We start from the raw sequence: 13,225 nt of genomic DNA, 5'->3' as shown, positions 1-13,225 counted from the left end.
TCATCCTATCAATAGCAAGAGCTAGCATGCCAGCATAGCTTATCTACATTTTCCAGTTGTTTCCTAACCTCACTCTTTCGCTTCTATTTTAGTAATAAATCATTCTTTTTGTTGTCATCTCTAGAGATCCATTTGCTTAAACAAGTAAACTGATGAAAAGACATGCAAGTGCCTTGATTTGAGACACAGCTGTCAGCTTTTGTAGCCTTTTTTGGGGAGGGTGAGAAAGATTGGTAGACATATTGTCCTCCATAGAAGAGATCAGATTGCTAAGGTTATGGAACTAACTAAACTAGCCATGGAGAGCAAACTTTTCTAAGTCTAAGCTCCTGTGATCTCTTCAGGATGCCTTTTCTGCACAGGCTGGTAGTTCTTCCTAACCTAAGCATATTTTACTAGAACTGATTTAATGACTTCAGAATACCATTCTTAACATGGCTCTTTTCAAATCGAGGTGGAGGAATCTGGATGTATTCCAAGAGTACAGTTGTCTCTGAGTTTAGGTAATTAGTTATCTATGTCATAGTTCAGTAATAGTTCTGTTAGTATAAAGACAGTATCTGTGCCCTCTATAGGCCACCAGAAGGGATGTTCCCCAAATTTGTCAGATGCTCCGTATTACAGTGCTCGTTGTATATTTGAATATTTTCATAAACAGGTAGTTCCCTTAATATGCTTAGATTTAAACGCAAGATAGAAGTATATATCTCACTACACGTTTAATTTTTGTCCAGGATTAATTTAATGCAGAAGATTTGGCTCCTGGAAATTTCATACGTATTTTTGTTATTCTAAAGAGAATATGGTATGAAATCCAAATTTGAAATAGTCACATTACAAAAAAATACTCTTGGCTTTAGATTTCCATTTTCAGTGGTTTCACAGAATTCTAGAGTCTTACACTGTTTATGATACCACTTGATTCTGAAATGACCGTGTGTAAATTAGAAGTATGCTCCCAGCGTCTGCTTTATTGGATTTATTGCTTGGTATTAGATGCTAACTGTTTTTCATAATCGAAATAAATATATTTAGAAGTAATATTTAACACTTACCTAATGTTTTTTGTGTCAGAACTCTTTTGTCATCTCTGCAAATAATTAATTGTCACAGTATCTTATAAGGTAATGTAATTTTTTGTGTTTCTTTTGCTATAGCATCTATTGTCACAGTTGCCATAAACAAGATGGATTTCTCTAGGCACTTAGACATACACAAAAAGACAATGCATGCTACAAAATCTTTTTGTTACAAGTTGTGACAGGAAGATGAAATAAACAGTTCAAGTAGTAGCAAGAAATAATTAATAATGCAGTAGAAGGCACACAGCTTTTAACTACTGTATAGCAAACATCATAGTTTGTTGTCCATTTCATTATTGCTGAGGTAAGTAGGTAAGAGCAACTACCTTGTTTCATAGATGAGGAAGTTGGTACCTAAGCTTTCCAGACATTTTAGAGGCAAGAGCATTACTAGGATAAAAAATAGTTCTTGTAATGCTGATTCTGTACCTAACCAATTAGATTAGACCAGTGGGAATTAACCACTTCCCAGTTTGGCATGGATTAGGGACTGCCATCAGTGCTTGTGAAATGCTGTGCTGCTTCTGGTACAAACTTGTCATTAGACATTGGCAAGGTTTGCCATCACTGGAGTGAACTGTCACCTCTGACAGAAGCGTCTCTCTGCTAACTATCTACAGAAAATGGTAAGTGTTATTTGAGAAGGAAGAGAGTGAGTTTTTAAAGATGAGTGTAACCAGAGACAGAGGGAAAAGAAGAGGTGATGAAAAGCCTCTTACTAGCTAGTAGTGCTACTGTTTAAAAATAAAAAAAGATCCCAGTTTACTTCTGATGCATTTTGAAAATCTGTAGTGATATTGTAGGGAAATAGTCAAAGGTTGTATATACAAGATTCTGGAAAAATATGTGGTAATACTCCATTCTTCATGCTGTCCATTACAGTATATTTTATCCTTTGCCTCTAGTTTTATTTTTAATAACTTTTCACTAATACAACATACACATACTGCAGTCAAATTTATTTATACCTCAAATTTTGCAATATAGCTTTAACCCTTATTCAGGTTGATCTTGTGAAGGATTCTACATGAAAGCTTTGATTAAGACTGGTAGAAGGACGGTAGGAAAAGCACTTTTCATATCTTTTTTTACTAAGTTCTCTGATTTGAAGTCTCCCAATCCAAAACCATAATTTGATTGAAAAGCCATCACTTACCATCACTTATTTGGACTACTTAAATGGCATTGTTTAAATTTTGTTAATTTATTTAATTAATCTTGTAATTTTTAAATAACCTTTGATTTGGTTATCAGAATAAGAACAACAGGCAAGTGCTGCTTTTGCAAAGGACAAGTTTGTTTGCTTTCTCTACCTGAAAGAGAGAAATTTGAATTTTTTGTAATAACTAAACAGCTGCAAATTGGAAAAAATCTCTTCATTGTGAAGATAAGCATGGGATTATTTTTTTTAATGTAGTCTTGTTACATAGTTGATTATTCTGGAAGAACAACAAGAATTATAATTACGCTAATGTGCTGATTTGTTGATCTTTCCTTGGAAATTCTCCAGATTTTCTGTTTTTAGTAGCATCTCAGTTTTGTTTTCTGGCCCCTTCAATTTCTGTCTTTAAAGTGTCCCAACTTGGCACAGTCATATTTCTTTTAGCATTTAATTGATGTCTGGAAAAGCTTAACAAGTGCCCTCTTTCTGTTCCATGTGTATATCATAGGAACACAATTTCTATATTTGTACTTCCCATAGTTACAATGGTTAGTGGGGCTGTTAAAGGGGCTGTTTACACACTGTGTAAACCAGCTACTGGTTGCTGGACTTGGACTTATTGTTCAAGTTTCTTGAACTGATGTTTGGGCTAGAGGCAGGACAGTGGAGGTGGTTTTGTGTGTGTTTATGTGTGTGTTGGTTTGGTTAAATAAATAGTCCATAAACTTGATTAATTAGGTATCACAATGATACCTTTATATCTCTGCAGTGTACAGTGTGTTGTGAGGTCTCTTCATCACATTCTAATCTTTCTCTTTCACTGAGGACAGGAAGCAGCAGTAAATCATGATGTGTTTCTCTTTAAAAGAACTTCGGTAAGATTAGCACAAGCACACAGATCTCAGTAACTCTGTCTCTCAACTTCATCATCTGATCATCTTGACCTGTTTTCTACAGTTGTTGATAATATGCAAATTAGTCTTTTGTTGTATGTCACTCAATCTTATAACTTCCTTAGAAGAATTTATTTCAAGCAGTTCATTTTTCAGCTTCTCATGGTCCTATTTCTTAATCCTGTTATTCCTTACAATTTGCACTATGACAGGCATTTTACATTAAACCAGACTATCACAAGCCCTGAAGTTTGAATGTATTCTATTTGCTTTATTTCCTTTATCCACTAAGGTGCTTATTTTACCAAATGGAATATTCTGTTAGTTTGGCATTACTTGTTTTGAGAAATCCATATATTCTGTTATTTAATAATTTATTTTCCTAAAACATTTAGAAATCAGTTGACTGGGAATTTGTCATTTCTCCAAATTAAAAAACAAGCAAAAAAAACCCCAAACCAAAACAAAAAAAACGCACCAAAACATCACTGGATGCCTTGGGACATAACCCATCATGCGTAAGCTCTCCAAAAATAATTGCTGGTGATTCTGATGTTCTTTGTGCCAATACATTCAACTACTGTGAGTTGTTTCATTAAGCTCTTCTACAAATAAGTCCTCAAATGTACCTAAATCACTGTTTCATGTAACTTGGCTATTTTGAAATCCTTTTTTTTATAGTGTTTGGTGAAAAGCTTAATTTAAAAGGAAAATCGTAAAAAGAATGTTGTTCAGATAGATCTTTATTGTATGTTATACAATAAAGATAAAAGTGAAGCCACTTGAAGAGTTTTGATTTTTATTTTTTTAATAACAGGTTAGAAATTCCCTAATTTTTCTGTTTAATTGCAGAAGAGCACCAAAAATAGCAAGTAAATGTAAAAGAAGATACTTGTGCTTCATAGACTTTGAAAACAAAATGCTCCAAATCTAAAAGAAAAGCCTGCAACCTAATTAACTTTGACACTCATTTTCATTCATTAAATTCTACCTAAACTTAATTTCTTAAATTGATATTATTCCTCTGTTAGAGAAGTTATTATTGTTCAAGTTGTATAAACATCCAGTACACAGCTGTGAAAAGTTTTCTGTTACAAGATAAAGAATAGCTAAAAAGTCAAAGTTCTTGAATGTGAAGTTGGTCTTCTACTGCTAAATGAAGTATAGTCTACTGCATGATGATATTCTCGGAGCAATGAAAATAAATCTTATAATATATTCTGGAATAAGCATAATGGGGGTTCCCAATAATTTATAAGATTTTTTTCTGTGGATTTGTGTAGCTTCTTTATCAACAGTTGCGTTGTTGTTTTCCTTGGCTTTCAAACAAAAAAAATGCTGTGTGTTTTTTTTTTTTACTATCTTATATATTTATTTGTTTATTTATTGGGGTATAAAAATTTCTCTTTATATACTCCCTTCCTTTTGCTTCATTCCACCCCTTTTGTCCTATGCTGTTTTATCTTGTGCATTCAGAAGCAGGGCATATGCATTGAGATCTTTGGGGCAAGAAAGCAATAGCCTCTTAGGGGCCGTACTCCAGTAAATGAATTATCAAGTCAACCTGCTATAGTCCTGAGACTTTTTTCTTTTTGAACTCTGTTGTTTGTCGTAATAATTTTATGTATTGAACTGTTTAGATTTACTGAAAATACATATGAAGTCTCACATAAGTTTTAATAAAATTGTGTCCTTTTTTTGAGTGGTAAGGGCATAATTACAACATAAGCTTGGTGAGAGCAATGGTATTCTTATTTGGAACTTTTACTTGGTAAGCTGTAGAAATGCTTTGCAAACACTGTGTTAATAAAGAGTAATAGAAGAGTAATTTGCCCCACCACTGAAATGCATTGGAATACATAGAGGAGGATCTTTAAGTTGTTTGACAACACTAAACATGAAATGGAAGTAAATTGCACTGATGAACTTTTCTATCAAAATGATTAAAAACCAAACCCACAACCCAACAGATAAAAATACCTGGAAAAGTACACTGTATAGCAAAAAACGTAAAATAACATCCTAAGGCTTATTTCACTTATTTTGATGTTTCATTTTCTCAAGCTGAGTATAGCTATAAAATTACAACGAATAATTCAAAATGAAAATGAATGTGTTTTTCAAGAAAAGAATCATAAGCAGTAAATAGCATACGCTGAGAAACAGCAGATCATGCCAGACAAACTGAAATGTGTTATTTTGATGGAAGTACTGAAGTAGTCAATGAAGGCTATGCTGTATATTATCCTTGTAGAGGGAACAGCATATTTGCAGTGAAAAGATGAAAGTACAGTTTCATTGTAGGTTTTCTTTAAATTTTCCCATGCAGATGTTGTACCAATAGGGTAGTAGTGTTGATTTGGATATTGAATGAATTTTTAGGTATTTAGGGGTATGAGATGCATGCAGTTTAGAAAAATCTCATCAATTACTCTGTGAAAGGGATCTTGTTTCCTTTTTAAACATGACAGTTAGATATGTAGGGTTTTTTTAATATGTACATAACCTGTGGCTTTCCATTGCTAAAATAGTCTTGCTCATAATTCTTTAGTCTGTAAAATCATGTATTTCTTATTTGGTCACTATGGAATTCAAGATATGTACTATTTATATGCCTTCCTGTGCCTCAAGAACATTACATTGTGTGCCTAACCAAGCCTAGAAGATGAGATTTAGAGAAGACTGGGAAGGCAGAAAATGAGTTGAGAGGAAACGAATGAAACAAGGAGGGCCACAGAGAGGACCTACGGTAGAAGGAGAAAATCAAAAGATAAAAAAAGAGTCAGTTGGAGGCTTAATGGAATGTGGAATGGCATGGTTAAGAAACTCAAAAGGACTTAACCCTCTCATTTGTAATTTTCTATTAGTCCCTCTGCAGGAAGTCAGTGAATTTTGCCTCAATGGAGTCTTCTGTTTTAAGATTTTTCTGCTTTTGCAGATGCAGATTTATTATTTTCTAATGAAGTTGTTATCACACAAATGTTTGAGGTTTACATTTGGTCTCCCAGTTTCCTTTCCTAATATAGTCATGGAGACAGTAATAAAACCAAAATCTCTGCCCCTTACTTTGATTTACCTTTATTGCATTCCCCATTTTTTTTAGTATGGCCTAAAATACTGAGATTAACTGAAAATGGATACACATTCATCAGATGGTAATTGGTTACAGTAAGAATAAGATGAAATAACTTACTACACAAAGAACTAAAAAGACCAGTGTGGCAACCAGGCTTATTTAACTGATAACTTACACATTATAGATCTAATGTGTAAGTAACATAAGCTACTTACAAGATATATAATGTTGAATTTGATAAGAACTTGTTAAGACAGAAAGAGCGGTTGCCTAGAAAGATGAGATAATTACAGAAAATGAATGGTCTTCACGACACATAAATGCAAACTAATATGCCTCTAGAAAATACAGTTTAAAAATAATGATCAGGTAGGAAGAGCTGTGGACAATAGTTGTATCAGAAGAAATTTGATGCATTGTGAGTTTGTAATTGTTTGATGTTAAGATTGTACATACTGCTCCAGTTAAAAGTGATTTAACTAAAGGACTTAATCACAGATCAGTTATTTCCTATCTACTTTAACCTAATTGACTGTGTTTTGTTTACAAGACTTTTATACAGAAAAATGAAGGAAGAACTTTCAAATAGGATGGAAGACATAGACCAAAGTTTCCAAATTGCACAAGTAAAATTGTAGTTTTCAAATTTGTTAGCTATTAAAAAGTTGTCTGGATTTCAGAGCACATTTAACCAATCTGAAGATCTGTGAGAGTTTGTAGATACTGAATAGCTTCACAAATGATCTGTTTATTCAGATGTGTAATTTTAGCTCCTGGTTTAAAACTTGGACATGAAATATTAAACAACTTCTGTAAATATTGATAAAAGGAAAAAAGTTATGTATATAAAATAGCTGTATGTCTTTGAAGGATATGAATTTTGGAGAAGAAATTGCTCTAAGGTGAAGTAATAGGATGAGTTTGAGTGAAACAATCTTTTATCCAATTATTCAACTATAATTACCAATACTAATATTAAAAGGTTTTTCCTAATTTTTAACATGGTGTCTTGAGAGAAGTATAATAGAGCACAGTTCTCGGATCTGTATTCAAGGCTGAAAGTTGACTAGCTGATCTTACAGGATTTTTTAGGCGCATGACTTGATTCTCTGAAAATTAAAGTTGTGACATACAAAGTCTTCGTGCTGTGAAACAGGATTTTAATCTTTTAGAATTTTTTAGTAACCCTCCTTACAGCTTTAAATGCTTTAACTAAGTAGCTTATTATCCTGAGATGATTAGAACATGTAACCAAAACTAGTGCAAATGCAGTACATTAGAGATGCAATTTCTGGTTTTCATCACCTGCCACCAATCACCAGTTCACATATCTTAAAAGGATGTTTTTATTTCTAGAAACACGTTCTAATAGAACAATGGTTTGAGTTTTTAAATGTTAATATTTCCAGAGAAGGAAGGTCCTGAGAAAAAGAAAATGAAGAAGGATGCTGGAAATAAGAAATCAACACCAGTTAGCATTCTTTTTGGTTATCCTCTGTCAGAGCGCAAACAGATGGCACTTCTTATGCAGATGACAGCACGAGACAACAGTCCAGGTGATCTCACAAAGTTAACAGTTTTTTTCCTCCTGCCTGTTTAATTCTGTCCCAATCAGGATATTCTGAACCCTGATGTTTTTCAACAATCCTTGATTTTTATTGATTTTTTAAATTATTCATAATTCTGCTTAAACTCTTATTTTGCATTGATGAGTAATTTCATAAAAAATTCTTGACTGTCTGTATTTGTGTGCAAATCTTTGCATGATGATAGCTGTAAAACCTGAAAGTGTCTTTTCTTCCTTTGAATATTTTTGCCTCTCAAACACTGTTCCATGTTCATTATTTAAAAACTGAAGTGTTACCTGTATTTTTTGTGAAGTTTAGCTACTGTTCCATTGTCTCAATTTGGAGCAGGATTTTAATGTAGAAGGAAACTGGATCGTTTCCTTAGGAATTAATAGGAGATGGGAGACACCTTGTTTTTAATTCAGAACTTCAAACTGTCCTTGGTCCAGTTGTATTTTTTAAAAAAAATCTTTATGTATATGTTATACAGGTGTAATGTTTTTATAAAATTGACATTTAAAGGTGAATGGCTGTATTTCCTTAAGAAACTATCCAGTCCACCCAAAAACGTTTGTGTTGGCACAGCTGAGGAAGTGCATGGAGTAGAATGCACAGACAGTAATTCCTTAAACTGGCATACCACTGTGTAAAAAATAGAGTGAAATTGTGCTGGAGGAAGGGGAACAGACTTAATCTATCCTTGAAGCCTACAGTTAAAATAGTGAGATTTTGCAAAACACCTTTTCACACATTGCAAATAGGCATTGTGTTGATGTATGTGAAGTGTCAAATACATCTTTTATTTAAATATAGTAATTCACTGATTATTGTTGTCTTTGAATGCAAGTGTTAAAACGAGGTGCAATAACAATAGTGTTAAAGAACTTACAGTGACCACTTAAAAACTTGTTTTGTAGATTCCAGCTTAAATCATCCCTTACAAACAACACCGACACAAAAGAAAACTCCAAACTCTTCTTCAAGACAAAAAGACAAAGTCAACAAGAGAAATGAACGAGGGGAAACTCCTCTACATATGGCAGCAATTCGAGGGGATGTTAAACAGGTTAAGGAGCTAATCAGTTTAGGTGCAAATGTGAATGTAAAAGATTTTGCAGGTAAGTTGATACATGTTCTCTTAACTGTACAAATTCAAAATTAATGCTGAAATTGTTATTAGGTTTAATTTTGGTTCATGTTCTATGCAAATTATAAGATATAACAAAACTTATTAGAAATTCTGAAGTCATGTTTGTTATTTTATATGGCAGTGGTAGTACTGGGACAATATAGTACATAGTCTATTATTAGAACACTATATTAATACCAGGAGGTTTCAGTTGTGGCCAGAGCCTTTGCGTGCTAGGTATTAACACAAATATGTGTGTGCGCTTGCTGAACTTGATAGAATTATACTAGGCAGAGTCAGAAATTGATAATGGGATTGTAGGCTATGTGAGAAGATTGAAAGTTTAGTAACAGTGAAGGTGGTAGCACTGTAACGTACATTGTCTTTTTACTGGGACAGATAATATGCACCAAAGCAGATGAGTGTGGTATAGCTTGCACTTGTCATCTAGTCCTGCTAGATTAATGATAGTTTTGATATGTCAGTATTTGCTGTGATTTCAGCACTGATTGAGCTTTAAGGTATGTTGTAAGTTGCACTGTATTTTCAGTGTCCTTTATTAGGTATCTTTCTTTATGGTCTGTATGTCTGTAAGACCTCCTAAATAATTTTTGGGAACCTGCTGGCAAACTTCTGCCTATTTTGCTTTTGATACTCTCACCATAGATAAGTTTCTACATGTTTTAGTAAAAAATCTCCAGCAGAGTAAGTATGAGATCCCCCCTGGCCAGGCACCAATTGAAATGCATTTATATACTGAGATAAGCCAAAGTACTTGCTGCTTTTTCCTCAACCAGTGTAAAAAGGCATAAGACTTAAAGCTGTAGTACTGGGTAGAGATTTAGGGCACAGAAAGAGGTTGGGTTAATGAGGAGGGATGGAACAGAGTGAAGGAAAGGCTAAATCAGAGGATAAAGGTGAGATGCAGAGGTTGTTGTCAGGTTGGGGTCTAAGAGGCATCTATAAAAAGATAGGATTCAATAGGTGTTTCTCTTAAATGCAAGGACCACTCTAAAAAATAATACAACTATTAAGTGCACATTATATAAACAGCATATCAAACTGCTCCTAATACTCTACCTCTCAGTGTTGGCTGTGAATAGTGGCTTTTTTGCATCTGCAGTAGAAGTGGATCATGGATAAGTGGGGAAGTAAATACAAGAAAGGGCCATGTTGCTTTTGGTTTTGCATTGCATAATAGAAGCAAAAATATAATGGAGGTCTAAATGAGAATTTTAACTAGACCTACAGCAAAGCCTGCTAATGCTCGGTTTATGGGTAAATTAATGGTATAGTGAGAATGATATTCTCAGTTGGAGTAGGTGAGATGAACTGAGGTAGCAGGCCCCAATGGGAGAAATTGAGAACTACATGGTACAATTATTTGTCAGCTCAAATTTGACATCAAGAGAAGATATTAATGAGACAGACTGAAATCTTGATTTTTTTTTTTTAATAAGCAGGTCAATAATTTCTTGGTTTACAGACAGTAGCTGAATTTGTGCGTGAAGATGAGGCTGCCCAGGACTAGCATGTAGAGGAAGAAAAGAAAGGAAGCAGAATTAGAACCCTGTGAGATCTTAAGGGAAGTTGAGAGGAGAGATGAGAAGAACTTGTTGACAAGAGCAATTTTAGAAAAGGAGGGGGAGGTTCAGAGGAAGGCAGACCTATAGAAATTGCAGGGAGAATAGAAACACTTCGAGATGTTGTAGTGGGTTAACCGTAGCTGGCTACCAGACACCCACCCAGCTGCTCTCTTGCTTCCCCTCCTCAACAGGGCAGGGGAAGAAAGTGAGATGGAAGAAAGGCCTCATGGGTTGAGTTAAAGACCATTTAATAAGAAAGGCAAAAACTGCACATGTGACTGTTCACTGCTTCCTATGGGCAGGCAAACTTCCTAGGAAGCAGGGCAGCAGCAGGTGTAACGACGGCTTGAGAAGACAAATGCTGGAACAACGAACATCCCTTATTCCTTCTCCTTTTCCTGAGCTTTTATTGCGGACCTTGAAATCATATGGAACAGAATATACCTTTGGTCAGTTTGGGTCAGCTGTCCTGGCTATGTCCCCTCCCAGCCTCTTGCCCAGGGGGAGGGAGAGAGAAAGCCTGGACACTGTACAGGCACTGCTCAGCAGTAGCCAAAACACTGGAGTGTTATGAACACTGTTTTATCCCCAGATGCACTGTATAGGCTGCTATGAAGGAAGTTAACTTCGTAGCTTCATTCCACCCTGACCTAGTATAATTACTTAACTAATTATAAAGGTGGATGAAAGGACAAAGAGAATGGCTGAGAGCTGGTTCTGGGAATCAGCTGGGAGCAAGTGGTTAGAGACTTCATTCAGAACTCTGGAGGAGGTATTTGGGACCAAGTGAGATACTTTTCCATTGGTAATCCAAAGCGAGAAGCAGAGGGGGCTTAGCCTCAAAATCCTGTACAGAGGAAGAAGTCAAGAAGAGGGGGAGGGTTTGAGCAGTGAGTCATGAGTGGAGAAAAATAAGAATTTAGGATGCAATGAAGTCTAGAGAATTTACAGTTTTTTTAGCTAGGAATTTGGCAGAACTAAAGGAGCAGAAAATGAATTAGTAATGGAGGAAGTAACCCTGCTCATGGGATATCTGCCAGGATGATACTGTCGTGTGAAAACGAGTAAAGGAAACAGATGTTGAGAGCAAGTCAGGACTAGAGTTGGCAGGCTGGACATTGTGATAGGATAGAAAGGCAAAGCAGTAAAACATGGAACAGAATGAATTATGGAGAGAATTAATAAGGGGAAAGAAGACAGGGATCAGAGGGCTGAGAGCAGAAGAGTGTCAGCATTGTGCGTGAGTGGGAAAAGGGTAAATGACAAGAAAATGGAAAGGAGGAGATAATAGCCAGGCTGTGTTGGAAGGGAGTGACCCAAGTGATGACTGGAGAGGAAATTTACTATACAAAGATCAGGAAGAAGTGTTTTGCTATAGAATAAGGTGGAAGCTTTTTTCTTTTCTGTTTTTTATTATTATTATTTATTTAAATTTATTTGAATGAGAGATGAAGGTAAAAAATTACCTTACTGAGTGATTAGATAAGTTATGGGCTTCTTGTGCCTTTTCTTCATGGATGTACAAGACTATTGCTGATTAGATGCAGAATTGAAGTGATAAACTCTTTCAGGCTTGCACTGGTTATGTTGGGGAAAAAATAAAAAAAGTTGAATGCCTTCCCAGAATTGGCCTTTGAGAAGGCATCAACAGCAGGCCAGAATTCAGGGCAGCTATCAAGTGGAAGGAGTCAAGTTGGGGAGAGGAAATTGAGGTAAGGAATACAGATAGCCTGTGTGGGTTGATTGTCGTCTTCAATTGAGACTCTACTATAAAAAATGAGGACTGAACTTCAGTTTATCAATGTGTAAATCAAAATTGCTAAAAATGGATAATATTCTAGGAAATATCAGGAGTAAATTCTCTGCCAATGTTTATTAGTAGCTTGCTATGTAGACTAATAGCTGCTGAATGTTATTAGTGATTCCTGGTACATGTTCAGTGGCTCTGAAGGAGGACTGGTTATGATAATTTGCCATACTTATTCTTTAGAGTAGTGTGGATTTCAAGTAGTTTCCATTTAGAATAATGTTATTTATATATATCTAACACTGTGTTCAAATGCTCACTAGTCAAAGAATTTCTAACATGTTTAGCCTGGAGATTTTGTGCCAGACTTTTTGTCTTTTATTATTCGATTAGTGATTTTTGTGTTCAATTTAATTGCAGTAAAATCTGGAATTTGGCATGAGGTTTAAAGTTGATAAAGCACGTGGTGTTCATCACATGGATGGCATTACCTTCCTCCCAACTACTCTGTGTATTTTGAAATGTTTCAAGGTGGTAGAGATCTATAGCACAGGAGTAAAAAAAACTTTATCCTTTGACCTTCAAGCTTACACTTACTGCTTTTCACTACAGGTTGGACACCACTGCATGAAGCTTGTAATGTTGGTTACTACGATGTTGCTAAAGTCCTGATAGCAGCGGGAGCTGATGTGAACACACAGGGCTTGGATGACGATACACCACTTCATGATTCTGCCAGTAGTGGGCATAGAAATGTGAGTGTTCTGGGAGCGTGGGAGGGGGATAAATAAGTGTTTTGAAGTGCTCAGTTATTAGAACAAATCCTAACTGTCCTGATTGCTCTCATATGGCTTTGTAATTCTGCTTCTGCTGTTTTGAGGGCCTCTTAAAGATGTTTTGGTTTTCTTTGTTTCATTTTGGTTTTCATCCTACTTCTTTCGCCTACTTAGATATTTTCTACCAGTATCTGTTTTCTTAAATA

At 35.3% G+C, this 13,225-nt stretch overlaps 1 protein-coding gene across 4 annotated transcripts in view; it reads left to right on the top strand.

The window, feature by feature from the left end:
- The window catches only part of ANKRD12 (ankyrin repeat domain 12), a 61,324-nt gene that overhangs the window by 26,367 nt on the left and 21,732 nt on the right, over positions 1-13,225 (top strand). For all 4 annotated transcript variants that reach the window (XR_001411548.1, XM_014938518.1, XM_014938517.1 and 1 more), the window contains 3 exons: positions 7,623-7,769; positions 8,699-8,899; positions 12,856-12,998. Coding sequence is in view for 3 of the 4 variants with exons in the window: in XM_014938518.1 (XP_014794004.1) it covers positions 7,623-7,769; positions 8,699-8,899; positions 12,856-12,998 (491 nt within the window). In the remaining variant the exon portion in view is untranslated. The remainder of the gene's footprint in view (positions 1-7,622; positions 7,770-8,698; positions 8,900-12,855; positions 12,999-13,225) is intronic.

Source organism: Calidris pugnax, unplaced genomic scaffold (genome assembly GCF_001431845.1).
Source record: "Calidris pugnax isolate Ruff unplaced genomic scaffold, ASM143184v1 scaffold13, whole genome shotgun sequence".
Classification (NCBI taxonomy): Eukaryota; Metazoa; Chordata; class Aves; order Charadriiformes; family Scolopacidae; genus Calidris; species Calidris pugnax.
This window is presented reverse-complemented; position numbering and strand designations above follow the sequence as displayed.